Source organism: Thermobia domestica, chromosome 3 (assembly GCF_964235325.1).
Source record: "Thermobia domestica chromosome 3, izTheDome1.hap1.1, whole genome shotgun sequence".
Lineage (NCBI taxonomy): Eukaryota > Metazoa > Arthropoda > Insecta > Zygentoma > Lepismatidae > Thermobia > Thermobia domestica.
The window spans coordinates 91,056,822-91,079,781 of NC_137456.1; the positions used below are offsets into that span (position 1 = coordinate 91,056,822).

The window sequence follows — 22,960 nt, forward strand, 5'->3', positions numbered from 1 at the left end:
GTAACACCGGTGCACCATAACCACAGGAGCTTCCCCTTCTAAGACATCATTCACTTGTAAAGCAGGAAAGTACTTAAGTATAATTTAAGAAAGGAAAAACACAACATTTTCGTGATAGATGCTAGACAAACTAGGGTAAAAGTTTTAGCAGGCCTCTGAGACCCATAGTACGTAATAACGGGGTATAAATGACTACAATATATGTATTATTTCTAAGTACATCTTTTGTATGATGCTAGTCCTGAATATATTTTGAAAGATTTCAGAGACATTTAGCATTCAAATCTGAAAAATGACCAAATTAGTGCACTTCCTTCAAGAGACTGGGTCTCTCAGACCCATGTTATACGTATAAGGGTCAAGCAAATGAAATACGAGTTCCGCCACCGGAAAAGAAATAAAGTGCCCGACTGCAACTTATCAATTCAGACGAAACCAAGTTATTTTTGCTGAATTTGTAACGTAGATAGGAAAAAATTCGTCATTGCAGTGAATATTGTTTAAAATGTGTAACGTTTACATTGTTTCTAATGACATGATAAATTCAAAATACAATGGACGTAGCAAAGGAAATGCTATACCAATATAACATGATAAGACAGCCTTTCTTGATCATTGTTGGAATAACATCTCCTACAGAGGAAAAAATGCACAAAACCAGAGTGTATCGCATTGTCAATACAGCGACAAGAAAGCACTAATTTTCTTGACTTCAAGTCGATTGCGCAACCTCTAAATATTGAGCTATTGATTTGAAACTTTGGAGGTCAAAGGTCAAGGTCATCTTTTGACAGGTTGGTCTGTGCCCAGGGGTGTATAGAACCACCTAGGTACTTTGACCCACCTTAGGCTTATTTCATTTCCTTTCATGGGTATAAAATTGCCAAAAATATAAATTGATGAGTTCTCATTATCTTATATGATCATATGGGTTTGTATATACAATTCATTAATGCCCCTCTTAAATTTTGGGAGGAGTACTTAGAACCACCTCTTAAATTTGAAATGTTTCAAGAAAACAGTAATTGGTAAATGTTTCCTAGGACCCATTGAAAACACGGGTGCTTCATCTCATTCAGTTTTATTGCTAAAACTGTACATTTCGGAAGTTTTTCTACTTCAACCTTCATTAAAACTTATTACCTTATATGGTTATATGCGTGTGTACAGGAGTCCATACCGTTTTGCAATATATGGGTACCTTGGCTTACCCTTAGATTTTGGGAGGCAGGGGTCCATTTCATATTATAAGTTATGGGTACCTTGGCTTAATCCCTAAATGTTGGAACGTGTACTTAGGACCATCCCCATTAAATTTTGGAAATCGCCATGGTATGATAGTATAGATACGTATTTTCCTAGTAAGATTTGAGGATTTATCTCATTCCCTTCCATAAGTATAACATTGAAAAAAGTAGAAGGTTATTGATCTCTGATGACGGTTTATGGGTGCGCATAGACACATCATGGGACAAAGGTACATGAACAAACCTTCTAAAATTTCGGAAGGGGTACCTAATTTTAGGGTTCAAAGGCCAGGCTTAATTTTTTGGCAGATCCAGGATGATTGTTCAATGTTAATTCCTCTCAAATTTCGGTATGTGATCCATTTCCTTACCATGGATAAATACAAACTTTCCAAAAAGTAACCTAACTTTAGAGAGTGATACTTAACTTTTGAGATCAAAGGGTGAATGTTCAGTTTTGATTGGTGAGTTTTACAGGACCAGAACCATGGTGCCTAATTGTCAAAAGAAGAAAATATAGTGTGTAATGTTCCCCCTTCAAAGGATATATTCATTCTTTAGGAAATGGTAAAGCGGGGAAGGGGAGATGGTGACACCGGGCTCGGTTAGTACCTCTTAATAATCACAACAGTTCATATCATTTCCGTTCGTGTGTGATTAAACTAAAAAATAATGTCATATTGACTCTTTGTTCAAATCTGATTGGTTTATTGTACCAATGACTAATCATACTAATTCAACGAGACAACAATGATCTGATATTTAATACGAAACATTGTTATCTGTTCGAGCGATTTTTTTAAAACGCTCTGCGTTAAGTTGTTTATTTCAATTCAGTAGTTAGTTTTGCCATATCTTTATTTAAACAGTTTTGCCATATCTTTATTTAAACTATTTCGATTCTTTTCTATACTCCTTTTTCTCAGTGAGTGCAAGAGTGTTTCAAACTAAAACGTTTTCCATTCTAAAATTCAAAACTAAAAATTTTCAAAACAAATTTTGAAAAAAAAATAATATTTTCGAACTACAAATTTCCGAACTAAAATTCTCAAATCAAAAGTTTTGAAATGAAAATTTTTAAGTCATAATATCCAAACTAACGATTTTCAAACTAAAAGTTTCCAAACTGAGAATTTTCAAACCCAGATTTTAAAACTTAAAATTCTCGAACTAAATAGTCTCAAATCAAATAAACTTCAAACTGAAAACTTGGAAACCACAATTTTCGAACAAGAGTTTTCAAACTAAAATTATTTGAAAAGAAAGAATAATCAGTAAGCGTACGGGAAAAACCATTTCAAGAAATAATAGAATATATTGATTTTTTCAACTAGATGTGTCTATTTGTTGAGGTACATGTTCAATCAGCCTTCGAACCATGAGTTGAATGCGAATGGAGACAAGGCGAAAGTCAATTGTTGGTGTGGGTATATCCTACATACTACCTGGTTATGGCAGTGCAGTTACAGCGTGAACTTGAGTACGAGTGAACATGGGACCTCCACAGAGTGTCATAAGGGCGTGTATGCTGTACGAGTTCAAATTGGAGTCAAATGCCGCTGCAGCGGCGCAGAAGACATGCCAGGCGTTCCGTGAAGGTGCAGCGGTGATTTAGAAAGTTTGAGGACGGTGACGAAATACTCGAAGACACAACGCGTGTCGGAAGACCAACTCTTGTACAAAATGAAGATCTTCAAGTAGCAAATGAGATTAGCAGTGGCCAGACATGTGAGGAACTGGGACTACAATTCAGTGTGAGTCGAGAAACCATTCGGTAGCACCTCCATCATCTTTGGAAGCACTATAAGTAGGGTCGATGGGTTTCACATGATTTGATTCCGATCCAGAAGACAACACGAACAGACACCTATGTTTCTTTGCTGTCACGTCTGAGGAAGGAGCTATTTCTGGACAGGATGTTGACATGTAATGGGAGTTGGGCCTTGTGCAAAGGTTCACGGCGCCGCCATCATTGGTTAGCATCCCACGAACAGGTTCCAAAAAAGCCGAAGCCAGCACTGCACTAGAAGAAGACAGTCCTGTGTGTTTGGTGGGCTGCTGGCGGCGTCGTACATCCTGGATCGCAAAGGGGGTCTTCCTGTTACAGGACTAAGCTAAGCTGCACGTGGTTAGGAGGACCCAGGACCCATTCTGCTTCTTGGATGGAAAAGACTATGCATATGCCATACTCCCCAGACATTGCACCGTGCGATTATCGCCTGTTCCATTCCTTGGACAATCACATTAGAGGGCGTCAGTTCAAATTGGTAATAGAGATGCTAAATGCACGTGATACTTTCTTCGCTTCACGATCCACCAAGTAATACCACAATGGAATCTATGGTCTTCAAGAACGTTGACAGTAGGTCATCGATATCTGATGGGGACTAGTTTTGATCTTCCAGGTACACCTTAGGTGACATATCAATGTTGGAAGGTGATGGTGAAAGAGTGACAGAACATTCTTGGTTACCTCTATATTTAACGAAAAATATTGCTTTTCTTATATAATATGTATATTTGATAAGAGGCTAAGTGTGAAATCTTGAAGAACGAGAGAGCTGGACGTATGATCTTTAAGTCTTCCAGAGGCACCCTCTAAGAAAAAAAAGCAATTTTTTACTCTACATCTTCATCACGAGTTTGTTTTCTTGAAACAAATAAAAAGTTGTAATTGATCTTATTACAAGAAAGAGATAAATAGAATGATGAAAACTTAAGTATAGAACAGAGATGTGATGAAATTCTTGTCGTTGTTCTGTGGAAACTGCGTATTGCTTTATAGGATTTGCTTTCTCATACAATATTTGTTTTATGTACCATATGTATATTTGTAAAGATGGCACGCATGAAATCTTGAGAAACGAGGGAGCTGGAGTATGGTAATTTAGTCTTGTAGACTTGCCCTGTAAGAAAGAGAAAAATAAAATATTATTTTACATATTGATCACAATTTTGTTTTCCTGAATGAAAAATTAAATTGTCATTGATCTTATCACATAAAAGAAATAAATAAAATGCTGAAATTACGAATAGAAGAGAGATGCGATTGAATCCTTGCCGTCGTTCTCTGGTCAGTTCTTGTTACATCCTTACTTTGAACGTACTTCCAATGATGAGCGAGATGACTGCATACATTTTCCCATGTTGTCTTATGAAAACGGACAGACGGAAAGGAAAATATGATTATTCTACAAAGAATGTGGTCTCACCGGATATTTGCTGTTTTCATCTTCTTCTTCGTGCTCTAGTTTTTTTTTTTTTTTTTTTTTTTGCGTAACAATGAGGAACCGTATCATAAGATTCGGTATCTTTATGTATATGAAGCGCCGCTTTGTATACATAATGGTGTTGATTTTTCTGCTTTCCTGGTAATGATGCTATGGTCTTTCGTGTGACATACTTTGTGTGGAATCGTGATTGGTTTACCACTAGCATATGTTTTCATGTAGGCCCTTTCACTGTAAAGTAACATCACATCCGATATAGATCTTAAATCGGTTGCAGGTTCAATGTTTGATCTGGCTTTTCTGTCAATATTACAGAATCCGTGTCAAAGTACAACACACGTTCCTGCAACATTTCCAGGTACTTGTACTGTTTCAGTCGTTCCTTACACGATGTAAACGCTCCGAGAACAAGATGGGTATTCCGATTCTGAACAGGTATATGTTCAGCATATTCCCAGAATGTATAGAACGTAATATCATTTATTGGAATGATATTATGAACTTTAATACCGGGGGATGTTTGTTTCTCATAGAATTCTTTTGGTTTATCAATAATACTGGTGAACTAAACTTGGAAGGTTTCGTTAGCTTACCCCATAAGGAATTCAAACAGAGCTTTGACAAACTTCGTCGAGCAGGATTGGTTTCAATTTTGTCGAGATCCAAAGCTATGGCTTCACGCTCAAGAATGGCTTGTATAAACTTTTTATCTTCTTTCTGGCCATCCGGAAACTTCCATTTTTGAGTTGAGAAAAGTATTAAGGTATTCGGCGAACAGGCAGTTTTTCTAGTGATTGGATTATATCGCTCAATGTCATAGTTCCAAATGTCAAATATTCCACAATTTGATAACCCAGCGCTATAGCATTTTGTAACTCGTACGACACCGATTTTCGTATGACGCATCTTTCATGATCGTTGTGCTTGCACGTTGTTGTAGGTGCCGGATTCATTTCTTCAGCACAAGTGTCACATACTGGAATCAGTAGGTTCTTATTACATTGGTATGGGAGGACGGCATGATAGATGTTGTAGGATGGGATGATCGTCGTTTTTATCAGATCGTTTAGGTTGATTTGTAGGTGCCGTGTTCTCATTCCTTTAGGGTAAATTCTAGAGTGAGAAATAAGACATTTACCACACTTGTTGATATAAGGGTACAAAGTAGCAATATCTAAATATTTTATTTTTCCTTTCATTTCGTCGATTTATTATGGGTTTTCGCACAATAGGTAGTGGCCCCAAAAACGCTATCTCTGAGGTGTAACGGTGTGCGATTTATGCATGGGTTTTCCTTAAGGTACATCACAATTGCTGGATCCTTATTCAAGATTTGTTCAAGTTCCCACTCCCTTGTTTCATAAACAATGTATCCTAATACATGCAGTGTTGCAATTGTTCGTTGTGTGTGCTCATATCTATCGTGTCTTCACGATTCCCGTAGATAAGTTAATCAGATCCTGTAATGTTACAAATCTTGCTACCGTGGAACTGACAGCCTAAAAATTCATTGATGTGCCCTTGTTACATCTCGGAATCTCAGTAGTACCTATCAATTTGGAATCCTTCAACAAACACCTAGTTCTGTCGAGCTGCATATGGGATTTCCTTGCCCTTCGTCTTCTCAATGTAGGCCATCCATCGAATTGCGGCAATCGATTATGTACTCCTAAAATCAATAACCATTTGCCAGTATAATTTCAAAAATGTTGGGCTTGAGAAATTTGACGGTTACAAGCACTTGCAAGAGTTATGCTCTTCAAGAACGGATTTACTTTTCTTCTTGTTTCCAATGTCGCCCTAAAGGAAACATGCTTGTCAAAGCACATTGAGGAGGTCGCGGTGGCTCAGTGGTAGGGCGTTCACCTCCGGTGTTTGGAGTCCCTGGTTTGATCCCAGCTCGCGCCATGTGGTCTTTGTGGTGGACAAACACCATGCTCGTGGGTTCTCCCGTTTTCCTTAACTTTCTTCGTTCCACCATTTCACTCATCTCTCATAATCACCGTCTCCTTTAGTCTAACCGGCATAACCATGGGACGTAAAACTTAAAGATTTCATTTCATCTCAAAGTACATTGACATTTTGAACGCAATATTTTTTAGTTTCCTCCTGAAAATAACAGATGTCGTTAAGATGTGTATTGTACCATAGCATTAACTTGCTCCTGTCTTCGATGGACACTTCATTTCCAACTTAATACTTCGTTTCAGGAACTGGTCAAATATAGGTTTGATTTTCTATGATTTTAAAGAAACGCGAGAAGTAGCCCGTGGTTGCATGTAAATTAAACGCTTTCGACAATTTACTTAGATCCATAGGTAGAAATTTGAAGGACTCAATAAATGTCAGACTATTTAATGTCAAACTTAATATTTTTGTTCCATTTAAAATAACAGAAAATTTCCATTGAAGCTGTTCCACTATGGCCTGTAGTATAAAATGTCCATCATAACCTTTTTCATTGTATGCAAGACACATGATCCTATTGATGTTCGGACGTTCGCAACTACAAGAGAAAATCTTGAATTTGATTCTACTTTGTGATAATATATTCAGGTGATTGTTGAAACATAGTTCTCCATCAAATTGACGAGTACTGCATAACATGAAAGTTTGAATGTTGTGTGCATGGAGGTCTTTGTAAGCACTTAGGACATATTACAAGGAAATTTGTACATGTCTGTTACGTTCATTAGACTTTTATGGTACGCTTTGCTATAGAAATTGGAGGCGAAGCAAGCAGTCAAAACGTTCAGCTAAACAAATCAAATTTGTGGGAGTGCGATTTCAATCATTGTCCTTCGTGCATGATATCTGGCCCGGAGAAGCAGGTGTAAACGATAATTTTGTAACCTTTAAGGTGACTTCGCAGCTCAAGAATTTCATTAATACTCGCGCTATGGTCTACGTTTACTCCAGTGTCGGTACAAAAATGATCTACTTCTATATTCACGATACATTTAGATTGCCGTTGATACTTGTTATAACGATTCACACATAATGCTTGTATTCCTTCAGTCTAATGATAATTACAAGGATGTATCTAATTCATCTTGAATCATGGTTCTTTACTCGTAAATCCTTAGCATTCTTTGTAATAGTTCTTAATTTTGTAGTACTCCTTGCTTCAGACCACCGCCATAGTACCTCGATGAAAATAGGCTGTGAATGGTTCGTGAAAGAAAAACGAATCATTGCTCTGAAGTACCTTTTCAAATCGTCTATCGTCTCCAGTGTCAGGTTACGGCCTTGATGGAAACTAGTCCAGAACGGTATGTTCGTGTTACGAAGAGATGTCACTGATAATCCAACCATAGCTTCTCCTCTCACTTTTTCCAATAAGTATACGGACATAGCTTGAAAACAATTATGTATCCAGTTGTTGATATTGGTTCATACAGGTGGTGCATTAAACTGGACTTCGAGCATATCACCTTCAATATTAAAATGTCTGTAGTGACGAGCCACTTCATTTACAACAGTAAAACCCGATTCGGCCATGGTAAGACGAAAAGTAAACGGAATAATTACAATAAAATTGCAACGGGGAAAAGTTGAAAAGGAATTTAACAGCGTTGATTTGTTTTCTACAAAGAGAGAAATGAGAATTCCGAAATTAATATAATAACCTAGTCATAAACAGCAAATCCTAACTCTTGATTTCGAATCTTAAAACGTTATACAAACATTCTTTGAGCCTCTTCCTGACTAAGCGATTAGTGTCAAGACATGGGTTCGATTCCCGTCGAGCTCATATGTTTAGAAGTCCATGTCTCAAATAGATCCGCCACTGAAACGGACGCTAAACTTAAAAGTCAAATCAAAATGTTTATTACTTTCATAATTAAAATCATAATCCGGAACCCTGTTTATGAAAGGTTTACATATTACATTAAGGGTTACATTTACTTCTAATTAACCTAAGGATTTGTTTGCATACATAAGTAATACAAAATTCATTAATTTTGTTTTCTAACTGTCCTGGAATGTAATATGTGACAGAGAATAATTGTAATAATCAATTTTCTATTTATGATTACACTGGACTTTGAAATGAATAGCTAGTAAACTTTACGATCAGCATCAAACAATATTTTCCACAGGTGTTCCCTCTCACGTGTAATTTTCGAGAGAAAAGAGCACTGAAATCTCATGCGCCTATTTTATAAATCTAAAAGTTGATAGTCTATAGTATCCAGTTAGTTTACCAAATTATCATTCACAGCTTTCGAGATCAAAACAATATCTTATCCATGAGTAGTTTTTGCAAAGAGTAAAATTTTCTAATTTGAAAAATTGATAATATACAAAAATCACGTTACTGAAATTTATAACAAATTTTCGGTCATATGTTCCAAGAACAAAACAAATTACGTCAGGAGCGGAATACGTAGTACGACGTATTACTTATGCTTATGTTTGGTAAGAAATTAAAATTGACCTGCACAACTACATTTATGTGGCCTGAGAGAAGAAATAATCTTATTGAATATTGCAATGTCCTGCCTGTTCATATTCCATTCAGTTGACTCATACTTCTTTATCACAGCTGAAATCACAACACTTGAATCCACTTCTTTACCTGTAAGTAATATAGAAACAGAAACAGAGCAATTGAGTCAAGAATAATTCATGAAACAATTATAGAGACAAATGACGCAGAAGAAACAAAAACAGTCGGTTTTATCCTAAACTCATCTGACTTAACGAAAAAGTGCAACACTCAAATAACCGGACAAAGGACTCAATTTTCATCAGTCTAATGAATGGGTTATAAGTGACTCAGACCGGACCATGAACAGATTTTCTGCAGCAAACCATAAGAAGAGTCGCATTACTCCGCTATCACTTCGACAAACAAACATAGGAGACCACAAAAAGAATGAGAAAAGCGTGTCACTAAACAAAAAGGATATTTCTCTTATCTTTCAATTTGTATTAATATTGTGGAAACTACGGGTAACCGTAAGGTTCAGTATGGTTCATTACTGCATAGATAATTATTGTAACTATTATAAACTTATTGTAACTATTATAAACAATAAGCTTCTCTCTACCTATAAAGGTAACCAAGAACGTTCTATTGCTTTTTCACCCACAAACTTTGAATATCCATATGCCACCTAAGACACACATGGAAGATCAAAAATAGTTCCGATCAGCATCGATGAACTTCTGACAACATTATGGAAGGCCATGGACTCCATCGCGGTAGCACTTGGTGGGCCATGAAGCGAAGAAGGTATCAAGTGCATTTTGCACCTCTACTAGGGATTTGAACTGGCGTCCTCTAAAGTGATTGTTCAAGGAACGGAGCAGGTGATAATCGGACCGTGCAACACCCAGAGAGTATGGCGGATTCAATAGTGTTTCCTATCAACATGTCTGGAAACTCTTCGCCTTAATTGTTACCTGAAGATCTTCATTTTGTACCTGTGTTGGTCTTCTGATACGTGTTGCGTCTTCGAGTGTCTCATCATCGTCACCTTCTTACGTCCCTCGGGTCCATTTTGACCCAAAACGATTTTTCAACTTGATTATCTCGGACACCATGTGAGCTGTGATAATCATACTTCGTGACTTTTAGTTATTTTACTAAATGTGTGTTTTATAAAAATTTCGATTCAAAAGTCCGTCCTGTTACGTCACAGTAGAAAAAGTAACACATAAGTTCCTCGGGTCCATTTAGACCCATTAGTTCAATGAATATTTAAGTGACTGAAAAATCATTATTGAATGTAAGTCTGATGATAATTCCTCCACAAAACAATTCAATAATAATAATAATAATAATTATAATAATAATAATAATAATAATAATAATAATAATAATAATAATAATAATAATAATAATAATAATAATAATAATAATTGAGCTGAGCGAAGCGAAGTTCATATACTCGGGTTAGCCGTTTGGTTGTCCGCGAACTCCTCCTAGACCGTTTGGCCGATCTCAACCAAACTTAGCACGTTGATAGAGTATGTCGTGCTGAGTGACAACATAGGTTGAAATCAAAAATCCGATGTACCATCGAGGAATAATCACCGAAAAACGCTTCCTCCTAGACCGTTTGGCCGATCTCAACCAAACTTAGCACGCTGATAGAGTATGTCGTGCTAAGTGAGAACTAGGTCGAAATAAAAAGTCCGATGTACCATCGAGGAATAATCACCGAAAAACGCTTCCTGATTACGTAGTTTAAGCTCGCTCAGCTCATTTAATTGCAATCGGGTATATACATTGCATTCCTAGTTATTATTATTATTATTATTATTATTATTATTGAATTGTTTTGTGGAGGAATTATCATTTAAGTGACTGAAAAATCATTATTGAATGTATTTCTGATGATAATTCCTCCACAAAACAATTCAATAATAATAAATATAAATAATAATAATAATAATAATAATAATAATAATAATAATAATAATAATAATAATAATAATAATAATAATAATCTTATATATAAAAGAGAACGCACAAATCCTTTGTTCCCTCATCACGCTAATACGGCTGAACCAATTTCTTTCATTTTTGGGGGGTTATTAGGATTTGGACCCTAGATGGTTTTTATCATATCACTTTAATTTTTAATTACCAGTGTCTTGAGATAATTGACCATTCAAGTGTCCATAACGTACAAATCCTTTGTTAGTTCATCATAGGTAAAAATAAACGTATTTATATGCAACCCGCATGACCGTGTCACTCGGCGGGTTAACATAAATGACAGGCGATATAATGTTAACATTTACTGCAATCTACTATGGTTTTTATCATATCACTTGAAAGCGAAAAAGTAAAAATTATCTAAGTAACAAAGTTTATTGCGTTCCGGGGTGACCGCAGCGAAGCGGGGCGGGTTAACATAAATGACAGGCGATATAATGTTAACATTTACTGCAATCTTCTATGGTTTTTATCATATCACTTGAAAGCGAAAAAGTAAAAATTATCTAAGTAACAAAGTTTATTGCGTTCCGGGGTGACCGCAGCGAAGCGGGGTGAACGCTGCTAGTAATAATAATAATAATAATAATAATAATAATAATAATAATAATAATAACTAGGAATGCAATGTATATGCCCGATTGCAATGAAATGAGCTGAGCGAGCTTAAACTACGTAATCAGGAAGCGTTTTTCGGTGATTATTCCTCGATGGTACATCAGATTTTTGATTTCGACCTAGTTCTCACTCAGCACGACATACTTTATCAGCGTGCTAAGTTTGGTTGAGATCGGCCAAACGGTCTAGGAGGAAGCGTTTTTCGGTGATTATTCCTCGATGGTACATCGGATTTTTGATTTCGACTTATGTTGTCACTCAGCACGACATTCTCTATCAGCGTGCTAAGTTTGGTTGAGATCGGCCAAACGGTCTAGGAGGAGTTCGCGGACAACCAAACGGCTAACCCGAGTATAAGAACTTCGCTTCGCTCAGCTCAATAATAATAATAATAACAGAAACAAGTGCAGCCCAAGAAATCGTACGATCGCTCCCTGGAGAGACACAAAAGGAGAGTGTTCTTTCAACGACGAGTAGCCCTGATGTTCTCAGGAAAAGAGGTATATGCCACACGTGAAAGGGAACAGACAACAAGAGTACAATCAAATGTAGTTTGTGTAACAAATTTATCTGTAAAAGACATTCCAATCAGATTTGGAATGTCAACAGTAGTAAAATGGATGTTCACATGCTTGAAGTAACGTAAAAACAATTTTGAAGTTATCACTTACGTGGATTTTGTACTCCGAGATTTTCAATAAAAGTTAACAGGAATATATGACCTATCCTAACCAAAACTAACCTAAATAAAACCTGCTTGCAGCAGAACATCGTTAGTCAAACCATATTATATACATATACAGTATATATACAGGGTGACCGCGTGACTATGTTACAAAATTTAAGGGATGATTCCTAACACGGAAACAAGAAAAAAAATACGGAGAAAGTTCAAATAAACTTTTGTCCAACGTACATAATTTCGGAGCTACGAGGTGCCGAAAGCGTGGGAAAATGACATTCAAAGCTCTATAGCTCGACTATGGTGAATGATAGAGCTAATGCGGTATGGTCACGTCAAAGACACCGAAGCTGCTGTATTCAAAAATGCTTAGGTCGAGATCGTGCAATTCGTGCACAAGGAATTCCCCAAAGGAGCGTAGGGTTCCCGGATAATCTGTCAAGAAAGATGAGTCGAAAAGGATACGGATGAATAGCTGTCCCAACTGCTAGCAATAATGCGTCTGTACTAAGTCGATATCTCGCACAAGCACAAAATGGCGAACAATTTTATACGTGCCATGTGTGGTTGCATAACGCGCACTAAATAAGAGTGGGAAACATGAAAGGAAAATGTGAATAATTAGGTACAAATGGTAAATAAATGATATTACGCCGTCCTATCATTGAACAGATGCTTTTAATAAAAGGTAATAGTCATGAAACGTATTAAAATGTTGTAAAAGGATCACACTGTTAAAGTGTTTCTTCCATGTATTGTCATTGAAAACAAATAAACAAAACTGAGCGAAACAACCATAATGTAAAAGAGGTTGTTTCCTTAAAAAAAGTCACAAAAATGTGAATAATGTCTTTAATCAACATTTTACAGCAGGATTGAATGCAGTCAAGAACATCATCAATTACCTGTAAACGAGACAAATCTCCCAGTTATCTTACAATAGGTGATGGACATGGCGTCCCTCTACTTCAACACAGGCGTTACAGCGTCGCAGTAAGTTCTGACGCATCCGCTGTAACAACCCAAGAGCTGTTCTTATAGTATCACAGGCAGCGAGTATTCGTGCTAATAGTTCTTCTGCGTTGTCTATAGGCGTTTCATAGACAAGTGTTTTGACATGGCCCCACAAGAAAAAATCAAGTAGAGTCAAATCTGGGGAACGTGCAGGCTAATCACAAGGACCGCCTCTTCCAATCCATCTGTCACAAAACGTTTAATTAAAATACTCTCGAGCATTAGCTGAAAAGTGGGCTGGGGCGCCATCATGTTGAAACCACATCCGTTGACGAACACCGAGAGGGACATCCTCTAATAACTCTGGAAGTATGTCTCGCAAAAATCTCGTATACAGTGTTGCAGTTAATTGTGGTGGTAGTAAATATGGACCTATTATCTGATCACTGATAATACCCGCCCACATATTTATGGCGAATCGGTCTTGGTGGCCCCTTTCCACAATTGCATAAGAATTTTCGTCTGCCCCTACATGACTATTGTGACTATTAAATATCCTGTCTTTCGTAAAACAAGCTTCGTCGGTGAAAAGCACGTAGGAAGCAAACTGCGGATCAATTACAGAGCGTTGGAGAAACCACTCACAAAACCGAACGCGAGGTTGAAAGTCAGTTGGACGTAAGGCCTGAACCCTCTGCGGATGATAGGGGTACTGTTGCTCGTGTAGTACTTTCCACACAGTATCTTGTGCTACTCCCCTGTCACGTGCTACTTTCCGGGTAGTTACTGTTGGGTCTTGGGCGAAACGAACAAGCACGTGTTCTTCAAAGTCCGGAGTCCTTGTGGTTCTTCGTCTTCCTTGGTCGTAGTATTGAGGTTGTAAATTCCCCGTGTCTCGTAAGCGTTGAAAAAGTCTGGCAAACATAGTATGGGCTGGATGTCTTCTTTGTGGATACTTCAGTCGATATAACCTATCAGCTTCTCGACTGTTGCCATTTGCTTGACCGTATACAAATATCATGTCCGCAAGTTCTGCTATCGAATACTCCATTTGATTGCACATTCGAACAAACAAAGCACAAACTGCACTAAGGAACTCGTACGCTACGAACAAACCACATGAAGAATGACCTTCCATCGTCCACAACGCCTTCTAGTAGGGTTGTCTTATACTTTCCTTACCTTCGATTGTTTTCTACGACAGAAGGAAGAACAAATGCTTGTGATCGAACCTGCAAACTGTGGCGTATTTCAGGTGATAATACCGTCTGTGAAAACAAAATATCTTCTAAACGATAACAATATGACGACATGTTAAGCATTCTAGACAAAATCTCGGAATCAGTCCTGCAAAATATCGGAAGCAGCGACTAAACCAAACGTCCTGATAAATTGTTTTTCCTTGTTCTTTTTCAATGTTCGGGTAACGCACATTACGGCTAATGATAAGAAACGGATATTTTACTATTGTTCTCTGGCAGTGGTCACACTAACATGGGATGGCGGAAAAATCCCCCTCTCGTAAAAAGTATCCTCGGCTCGTATCATCAAATAAAATAAGATTTCCGCCTGGAAGAAAGCATCTATACCCCCGGTTTTTCCCCTTAGTTTTACTTGCTTTCAATGACAAAACTACATGGAAGAAAACAATGTTAGTGTGATGTTTGCACATTTTAGTACGTTTCATGATTATTCCCTTTATTAAACGCGTCTATACGTACAATGAACAGGACAGTGTACTATCATGTATTTACCATTTGTACCAAATTATTCACATTTTCCTTTCATATTTTCCCACTATTATTTAGTGCGCTTTATGCAACCACACATGGCACGTATAAAATTGTTCGCCATTTTGTGCTTGTGCGAGATATCGACTTAGTACAGACGCATTATTGCTAGCAGTTGGGACAGCTATTCATCCGTATCCTTTTCGACCCATCTTTCTTGACAGATTATCCGGGAATCCCTACGCTCCTTTGGGGAATCCCTTGTGCACGGATTGCACGATCTCGACCTAAGCATTTTTGAATACAGCAGCTTCGGTGTCTTTGACGTGACCATACCGCATTAGCTCTATCATTCACCATAGTCGAGCTATAGAGCTTTGAATGTCATTTTCCCACGCTTTCGGCACCTCGTAGCTCCGAAATTATGTACGTTGGACAAAAGTTTATTTGAACTTTTTTTCTTGTTTCCGTGTCAGGAATCATCTCTTAAATTTTGTAACATAGTCACGCGGTCACCCTGTATATATAATATATGTGTGTGTATGTGTTATATTTTAGTGTTCTAGATGCAAGGGCATCTCTGACATGTTAAATTTTGGTGAGTAATAAAACAATTGTACAATTATTTCTAAATATTTGAGGAAGACTGGGGAACATATCATGTTTTTGAAAAATATTGGGAGCCGAGGACATCCCCCACCAGTGATGCTTGTCTAGATTTGACTCATTTTTTGTTATGTTTGATAGAAACCAGTCACAACACTATTGCATGTACGAATGTCGTGTAAACTACAAATTGAAGCATAAAAAAATGAATGGGTCCATTTTGATGCATGCAAAAATCGAGGGACGTACAAGGGTTAAATTTGTTAAACCATCGCTGCACTGCTCGCTTAATCACGACACCCTCACTAAAGACCTGGCATATTTTCCACCTCGCTGCAGCGGCTCTTGACCCCAGTTTGAACTCGTACACGCCCTTATGACGCCAGCATACACGCTGTTATGACGCTCTGTGGAGGTCCCATGTTCACTTTGTCCTTACGCAAGTTCACGGTGTAACTCAACTGCCATAACCACGTAGTATGCTCGATGTACTCACACCAAGAATTGACCTTCGACTTATCTCCATTCGCATTCAACTCACGGTGTGAGGGCCAATTTAACACAACACTCCACAAAAAGCGACAGATCTTTCTTGGTTACCTTTATACAAACTACTTAATACACAATTATGTAAGAAAGAATTCACTTTCGTTGCTCCTATTTCACGGGAAAGATATACTGGGAGCGATCTGTAAGCAAACAAACGAGAGAGGAAACGCAAAACATTGGATATTCAATCCTTGTGTACTACAGCCAAACTTTTGGTATTATTACTACACTTACATTGTATCAATTACCACATTCGCAAACAGTTGCAATATATTACAATAAGTTTACGTTTTGCTCGTAACATGTTTATTGTTTAATGACGTAACAAACGCAAAATATGATTACATATGGATTTCTCCACACCCTGCCAGATTTTGTTTTACAATTTATCTCAAAGATATTATAAATTGACAATAGAACATTAATATCTACTACCACCCTTTCTTTTTATCAGCCACTTTTTTTTTTCGCTAAACTCACCTGGCAAGACTGGAATTCGCACTACGATGTTTACCTAGTGGCGTTCTAAGGTCAACTCACTGGAAAACACGCTGCTCGGAACTCGGTTTTGTGCGCATATCAGGATGTAGGAGAGAGTGGTTAAACTGGAGGTTCAGTCGAAAAGACGCAGGACTAAGGTTGTGGGGTTCAAACGGGAGTGGAGGAGAGAAACGATGAAAAACATACATACATAAAGGAATATCTATTCAGGCATGTAAAGGAGAGTGAGATAGAGTGAGAACAGAGAAGTAAAGTTATCTTCCGAAGGGTCGCGAGACCATGAGATAGAATAGCAAAGAGATGATCAGAAAGATAAAGGAGGAAATTTATCAGGACGGATTAATCTATTTGGAGGCCCGGGCCTAGAAAAAACGTGTGACCCCTGCTCACTTCGCCTAATACATTTCTGTGAGACTACAATAGGAAACTAAAGGGAACATGTTTCATGTTTTTTTTTTTTTTTTGTCATATTATATCTTATGATGATTGTATCTTGTATGATTGTTTTTAGACAGATAGCTGAGATTTTGATTTGAGTGGATATCCCCGTTCACCTGGAGGCCTGGGGCTACAGACTCCCTAAGCCTCTCCCTTAATCCGGGCCTGAAATGTACAGATACACATATGCACACACATACACGTGTCCTCGCGTATTTTCTGCTTGTCTGCTCTGACTGTATGAGTTCTATTCCCTTGTCTTTCTTTGGCCTCTCACCTGCTTTCCGATCACAAGTTGAAAGGTCCTTATTCACCAACATTTTACTCTGTCTTGCAGCCTCTGCCTACATTCCCTCCTTACCCTTTTCTATCTACTTATATGTGCAGTTCCCAGATTGTTGGAAAGGAACGTTTACTTGGTAGTGTGTAGTATATTATACGAACTTTTAAAGAAAGAAATGCGCTATGTGCCCATTCGGTTTGAATATACAAGTTGTACTCACACGTTCAAGCTATGATAATCCCATAATGGAAACAGGAAATTTTTATTCAGTTGGTAGCTGATACAAAATCTCGGTCTTTGGTGTGGTAGTCTAACCCTATATGGTCAGGTGTAACGAAAACGTAACGTTTCACGGAGGAAAGGAGTTGCTGTGAAAAGAGACGATAGTGTCGTTTTCGTCACATTTCACTGTGTTGTTCCTATGGGTGGATGTCCCGGGTGGAATCTATTGGAAGTTTATCTGAGAAGTTTTACTGGCGGGGTCGCTGTTGTTGTTGCTGTGTTCGAAACATTGTTTTCGTCGGATTAGAAGTAGATGGTCAATTAAGTGATAACGTCGAAGAACTATTTTCTAAAACGCATACGCTTGTAAACTTTTTTACGGTTGGAATGAAACTTTTTGCTTCAATCTGGATTTTGTTATGTTATTGTCACTTAACGTAACGTTTTCGTAACATCCGGCACTAAATCTCCAGTTTTCATTTCTTACATCAAGATGAATCCTGCTATGATTTACGGTCGGAGGGCAAGGCAAAAGATTGCTACACGACCAACAGATGGCGAAAATGAAGATGAAATGCTGAGTGATTCTGGGTCAGATGATGAATATGTTCTAAATGAGGAATGTGACGATTCTTACAATAATTCATAGGTGCAGTTGATTTATTTGATTCTTTGATGGCACTATATAGAATATCTATAAGGCCGAAGAAGTACTACCATATATTATTTTTCCACATCATCGATATGGTTAGTAGTTAGTAGTTAGTTATTATACAGACAAGATTGTAACAAATTTGGACTACCGGAGAAAAATGAGCGTCAACTGTATGAGTTCCGAGGAGATGTAGCAGATGTCTTATCCAAACAGAGAAAAGGTGAAAGAAAAATATCAGAATGCCCAAGCAATTTTGTTGACTTCGACTATCAGAGGAAAAGAAGAAGGACATCCGTAGAGATAACCTAGGGCACTGGCTTGAAACTGCAAAGAAAAGAGGCAGATGTAGGAATCCTACTTTCAATGGATGTCCCATTACTATGTGTCAGAAGTGCAACGTATTCCTGTGTTTCAACAAGCGAAAGAAACGTTTCTCTGAGTTTCATTGACACTGATACACCAATGAAGAAACATTTCCAATAGTTAGTAAAAGATCAAAATTTAGTATCTCATTCTATTTCTTGTATTTTACCTTATTTTTTCACGTATTGTAAAGTATCTAAAAATGTATTCATAGAAAACAAGCATTAATATAAATGAAAATGATTTCCTAGTGTATTAGGGTACGAGTGTAAAATAAATATTCACAATTTCGTCTTGCTTATTATTAGATTCTTTCATATATTTAATCCTGTAAATGCCGAGCGTAACGAAAACGTCACGTTTCAAATTTCACACCAGTATGGTCTCATTTTACATTGAAACACATTTTCAATTTTATGTGTCATAAGGAGTAAATGCTTTAAGTATTACATTTTTTCTTTAATGTTATAGTAATTCAGGCCATGACACGTTTTCCTTTTTGGGTTGTGTGTGTGCCACTATAATGCACGTTATATTAAATAATTAATTAATCTGATCGCACTGACTTTGGTGTAATATAGCCTATTTTGAATTTATAAAATTGGAATGTTTTCTTTTCTTGCTAGATATGGGTACAATTACACCAAGGAAATGATTGCAAAATTCGCTATGGAGAGCAGCGATGACCAGAACTATTTGCTTATTCGCTCTCCTATGCCAGATATGAAGGCAAGTATTGAGTTTCCAGTAATGTAAACGCACAAAAATATAAGTACAAAAACTCTCTCACACACACAGGTATATATATATATATATATATATATATATATATATATATATATGAAAATCAGGTATTGTGGAATACTGCTTTTATTTTCAATAATACAGAAGATATGAATGATCTTGCAATAACGAGTTTTATGCTAAAATATGCTGTGATGTATGCTCTTTAAGAAAACAATACTGCAGAAGAACAATACGTTACATTCTCTGAGTTTGACAAGCAAAAAATGACAGAACTTGAGGTCATGCAAAATTCTGTCACTGCAAGTTTGCAACACTGCTTAAATCATGTAATTGTGAGGACTTGTTGTAATAACACCTACCAAAAGCTATTCCTGCAATCCTATAAAAGAGCAGGGAAACAACAATCAGTTTAAATATTGTCCAGAAATACGTCATTTTCAGCAGTGTTGCTAACTTCATCAATGTTTATCACATATCTCCGGAACGGTTTGAGATATTGAAGTGCTGTAAGACGGCAAAATGATTTGTTCGTCAATTGTAAAACACACAAGTAACTAGATATCATACTTAACTAAGCATTTCTTCGAAATAAAACTTTTTAAAAAATCAAAATTTCAAGCCCTTGTAACTTCGGTTGTGTTCATTCAAAACAAGTAATACCATTGCCATAGTATCCAACGCTGAGATACTTCCGATGTGCATTGTCTTGTCCATCTGCATTGTGCTGTATGTGTGATAAAGGCTTCCAAACTTAGGATGTTTGTGATATTATAACATCCTTAGTTTGCAACACTGAATAATAAATGCAATATTTTTAGTTTTCATTTAACATGCTAAATTGAAATATGTAATAATCTGACGTAATGCCATTTGAAAATAAAATTTTATACTGGGATGGCAACATTGTTCACCGCGTGGTTTTGTTTAATACGTAAAACGATGTCCCCCTCCTTATAGTTGCATCAATCAAATTTTCGCTTTTCTCCCGCTTCTGGTTTCTCCGTTATCACGGATGATCCAGATAAATTGTCCACCCTATATATATATATATATATATATATATATATATATATATATATATATATAATTTAGTTAATTTAGGTTCGTTTGATTATATCTACACTTTTTTAAATTTCTGGTTTTAATTCAATTTCTTTAAGTTTCCTAACTAGGTACCCGTAGTTTGTTGTGCCTATTCCAGTATTTCAAAATAGCTATAGAGTTTTGATTTAGGTGTCCATAGGGTGTTGAGGTTTCATGACCCGTTGTGACATATAGAAAGAACGAATTTTTTTTTCATGGACATATCGTGTGAGGTGGATCAAGGAAATGACGATTCGAAGGTATTTTTGGTCCTCATCCAGATGTTTTGCCATGCAGTGCAGGTGTCGTCCTACTTGCGACAGTCTTATGTGCGACACGAGCTGATAACTGTCCTATGAGCGACCGATTCGATTTGTTGACTGGCCTATGAGTCACCGATTCGTTCATAATAACATAATGAAAGAATATAAGTTTCCCTTTTCTTAAACTTCTTTCATGCTAGTGTGATTTAGAACCTAACAAAATGTACTATGAAAAATTTACGTTCCTAGAAGTCGTATTTCAAAAACACGGTGTATCCGAAGAAATTATTATACAAATTATAAATCTTTCGCAGGACTTAACAGCTCATCTTACTATAAGGAATTAGCTATATCAGAATGCTATACGACAAGCTTTTATGTATAAGTCGAAACAAGGGGGAAGGCGAATTAAGCAATTAGTTTAAGTTTTGGTAGCTTACAACAAGGGGAGAAGGTAATTTAAAGGGTTTGTTTACCTTTTGCATTGTTTAGAGTGTATTGCATTGTAATTGGTGGGATTGGTTGGGAATAGGCAATCAGATGTAAGGGATCTCAAAAGCTGTCTTTTATTATTGAAATGTTTTTGTTTTTATTTATTCATAGAGTTTTAGGAAGTCTGAAAACTGGATACTTGGCGAAACTGTTACACGTTTAAGTTTTCCAAAATAAACTATATTGCTTTGCTTAGTGATTAATTATATTTGAATTAAATTAAGAATAGAAAACAGTACTTTGCAAGAAAGAGGATGTTACAACTGGATTTTCAATAATTAATTACATAGTTTCATGGAAACATTTCTGTTGTCTCGGTAAGTTATTTGATATGTTGTATGTCAAATCTAACTCAAAATTAAGGTAAGTTTTATTTGCACTTACAGTAGAGGCAAACAATATCACTGGCACGTACATTTTTCATACCGAGGTTATTCGCATGCTAATAACGCCAGAGGCAAACATCTTTTACGAGAGGGAATCATATCATCTTCCATCATCTCAATGTAAATGAATCGGTCGCTCATAGAACAGATAACAGTTCCTGTTGCTAATAGGACTGTCGTTTGTGGGACTAATTCCCCAGTGCACACGCACTTTTCCGAACCCAAGTTGGTCATGGATGAGAGTTCTCTCTGAACCATATGCCATTTTGCAATGCATCTGCAGTCATTCAACCTCATTCTTCTGTCTTCGCGAATCATCGCATCAACATCACACACATTCCTGTTAGTGATGGGCGTTGTTCGTATGCTACTTCTGTTATCATCTGACCCAGTCCTCTCACTACTTGCAAATACGTTGCACCACACATACACTTTTTTCTGCGACATAACATCTCTCCATAGACCACCAATATTTTGCCGAAAGTTTCAAGTCCCTATGTTGATCTCATCTAAAATGGCAGGGATTTACATTTCATGTCCATAAAGTCCGTTGCCACCTATGTGTCTAAGAAACGACTGCGAATATGATAAAACGCAAAAACACATTCCTCATTATTATAAGGAATTGAAATTATGTGCTATAAAGTCGGGATACAATTCATTAAATCTTCTAGTAGTCACACGATAGTTTCGTCCAGATTCTCCGAAAAGAAAAGTAAGTTCAAATATATCTTCAGCAGAACGTGCTCCTTCGACACGATTGATTATGAATGTCATAAGAAAATCTGCAGCAAAACTTGAACAGTCACACACAAGCTTAATCAAACTATCCTCGATAAAATGTCTTAGAACAACACAGCATTCACTACTTCATTTCAGTACTGATTGGAAGACTTCATCCAATTACTTTCGTTTGTATGAAGATTGGATTCGACGCGAAGATAGACAGAACTACAACAATATTAAAGTTTATGAGCACTGTAACGCATGACGCAATATTGTATGTGAGAAGTGTAGAAGTTGCTAAGCAAAATAAGATTCAAATGTACAAATACGATAGGCAATTGTACTTTTAATTGCTTGCGATAGCCTAATTTATCTTGTTCTTAAGCCTGTCTCTGTGAAATGGGTGCACGCCTTTTTGCGTGGGAGACCCGGGTTCGATTCGCTGCGGGAGCTCCGCATTCCACATTTATCAGTAGATTCCGTCTCATGTAGCTTCCCTGCTGAAACGGATGCTAAGCTCAAAATCAATTCAACTTAACTATGTAAAATGGATAACTTGCCTGGCCGAACACTCAACCGGTGTAGTCAATTCTGCTTAAACTGGTGCGCCTAGAGGCAAATCTCAGAACGAACAAGTGACACATTAAGATGTTAATGCAAAGATTGATTCAAGCCGATGTAACTAATTTGAAGGTAATTTGGTACTGTGTATGCGGGTTGTTTAATTTTCA

At 37.1% G+C, this 22,960-nt stretch overlaps 1 protein-coding gene across 1 annotated transcript in view; it reads left to right on the forward strand.

Annotated features, from left to right (window-relative positions):
* Positions 1 to 22,960, forward strand: part of LOC145681868 (uncharacterized) — a 197,819-nt gene that overhangs the window by 84,280 nt on the left and 90,579 nt on the right. Inside the window, exon 6 of the mRNA XM_081753474.1 lies at positions 19,159 to 19,261. Coding sequence (XP_081609600.1) covers positions 19,159 to 19,261 — 103 coding nt within the window. The remainder of the gene's footprint in view (positions 1 to 19,158; positions 19,262 to 22,960) is intronic.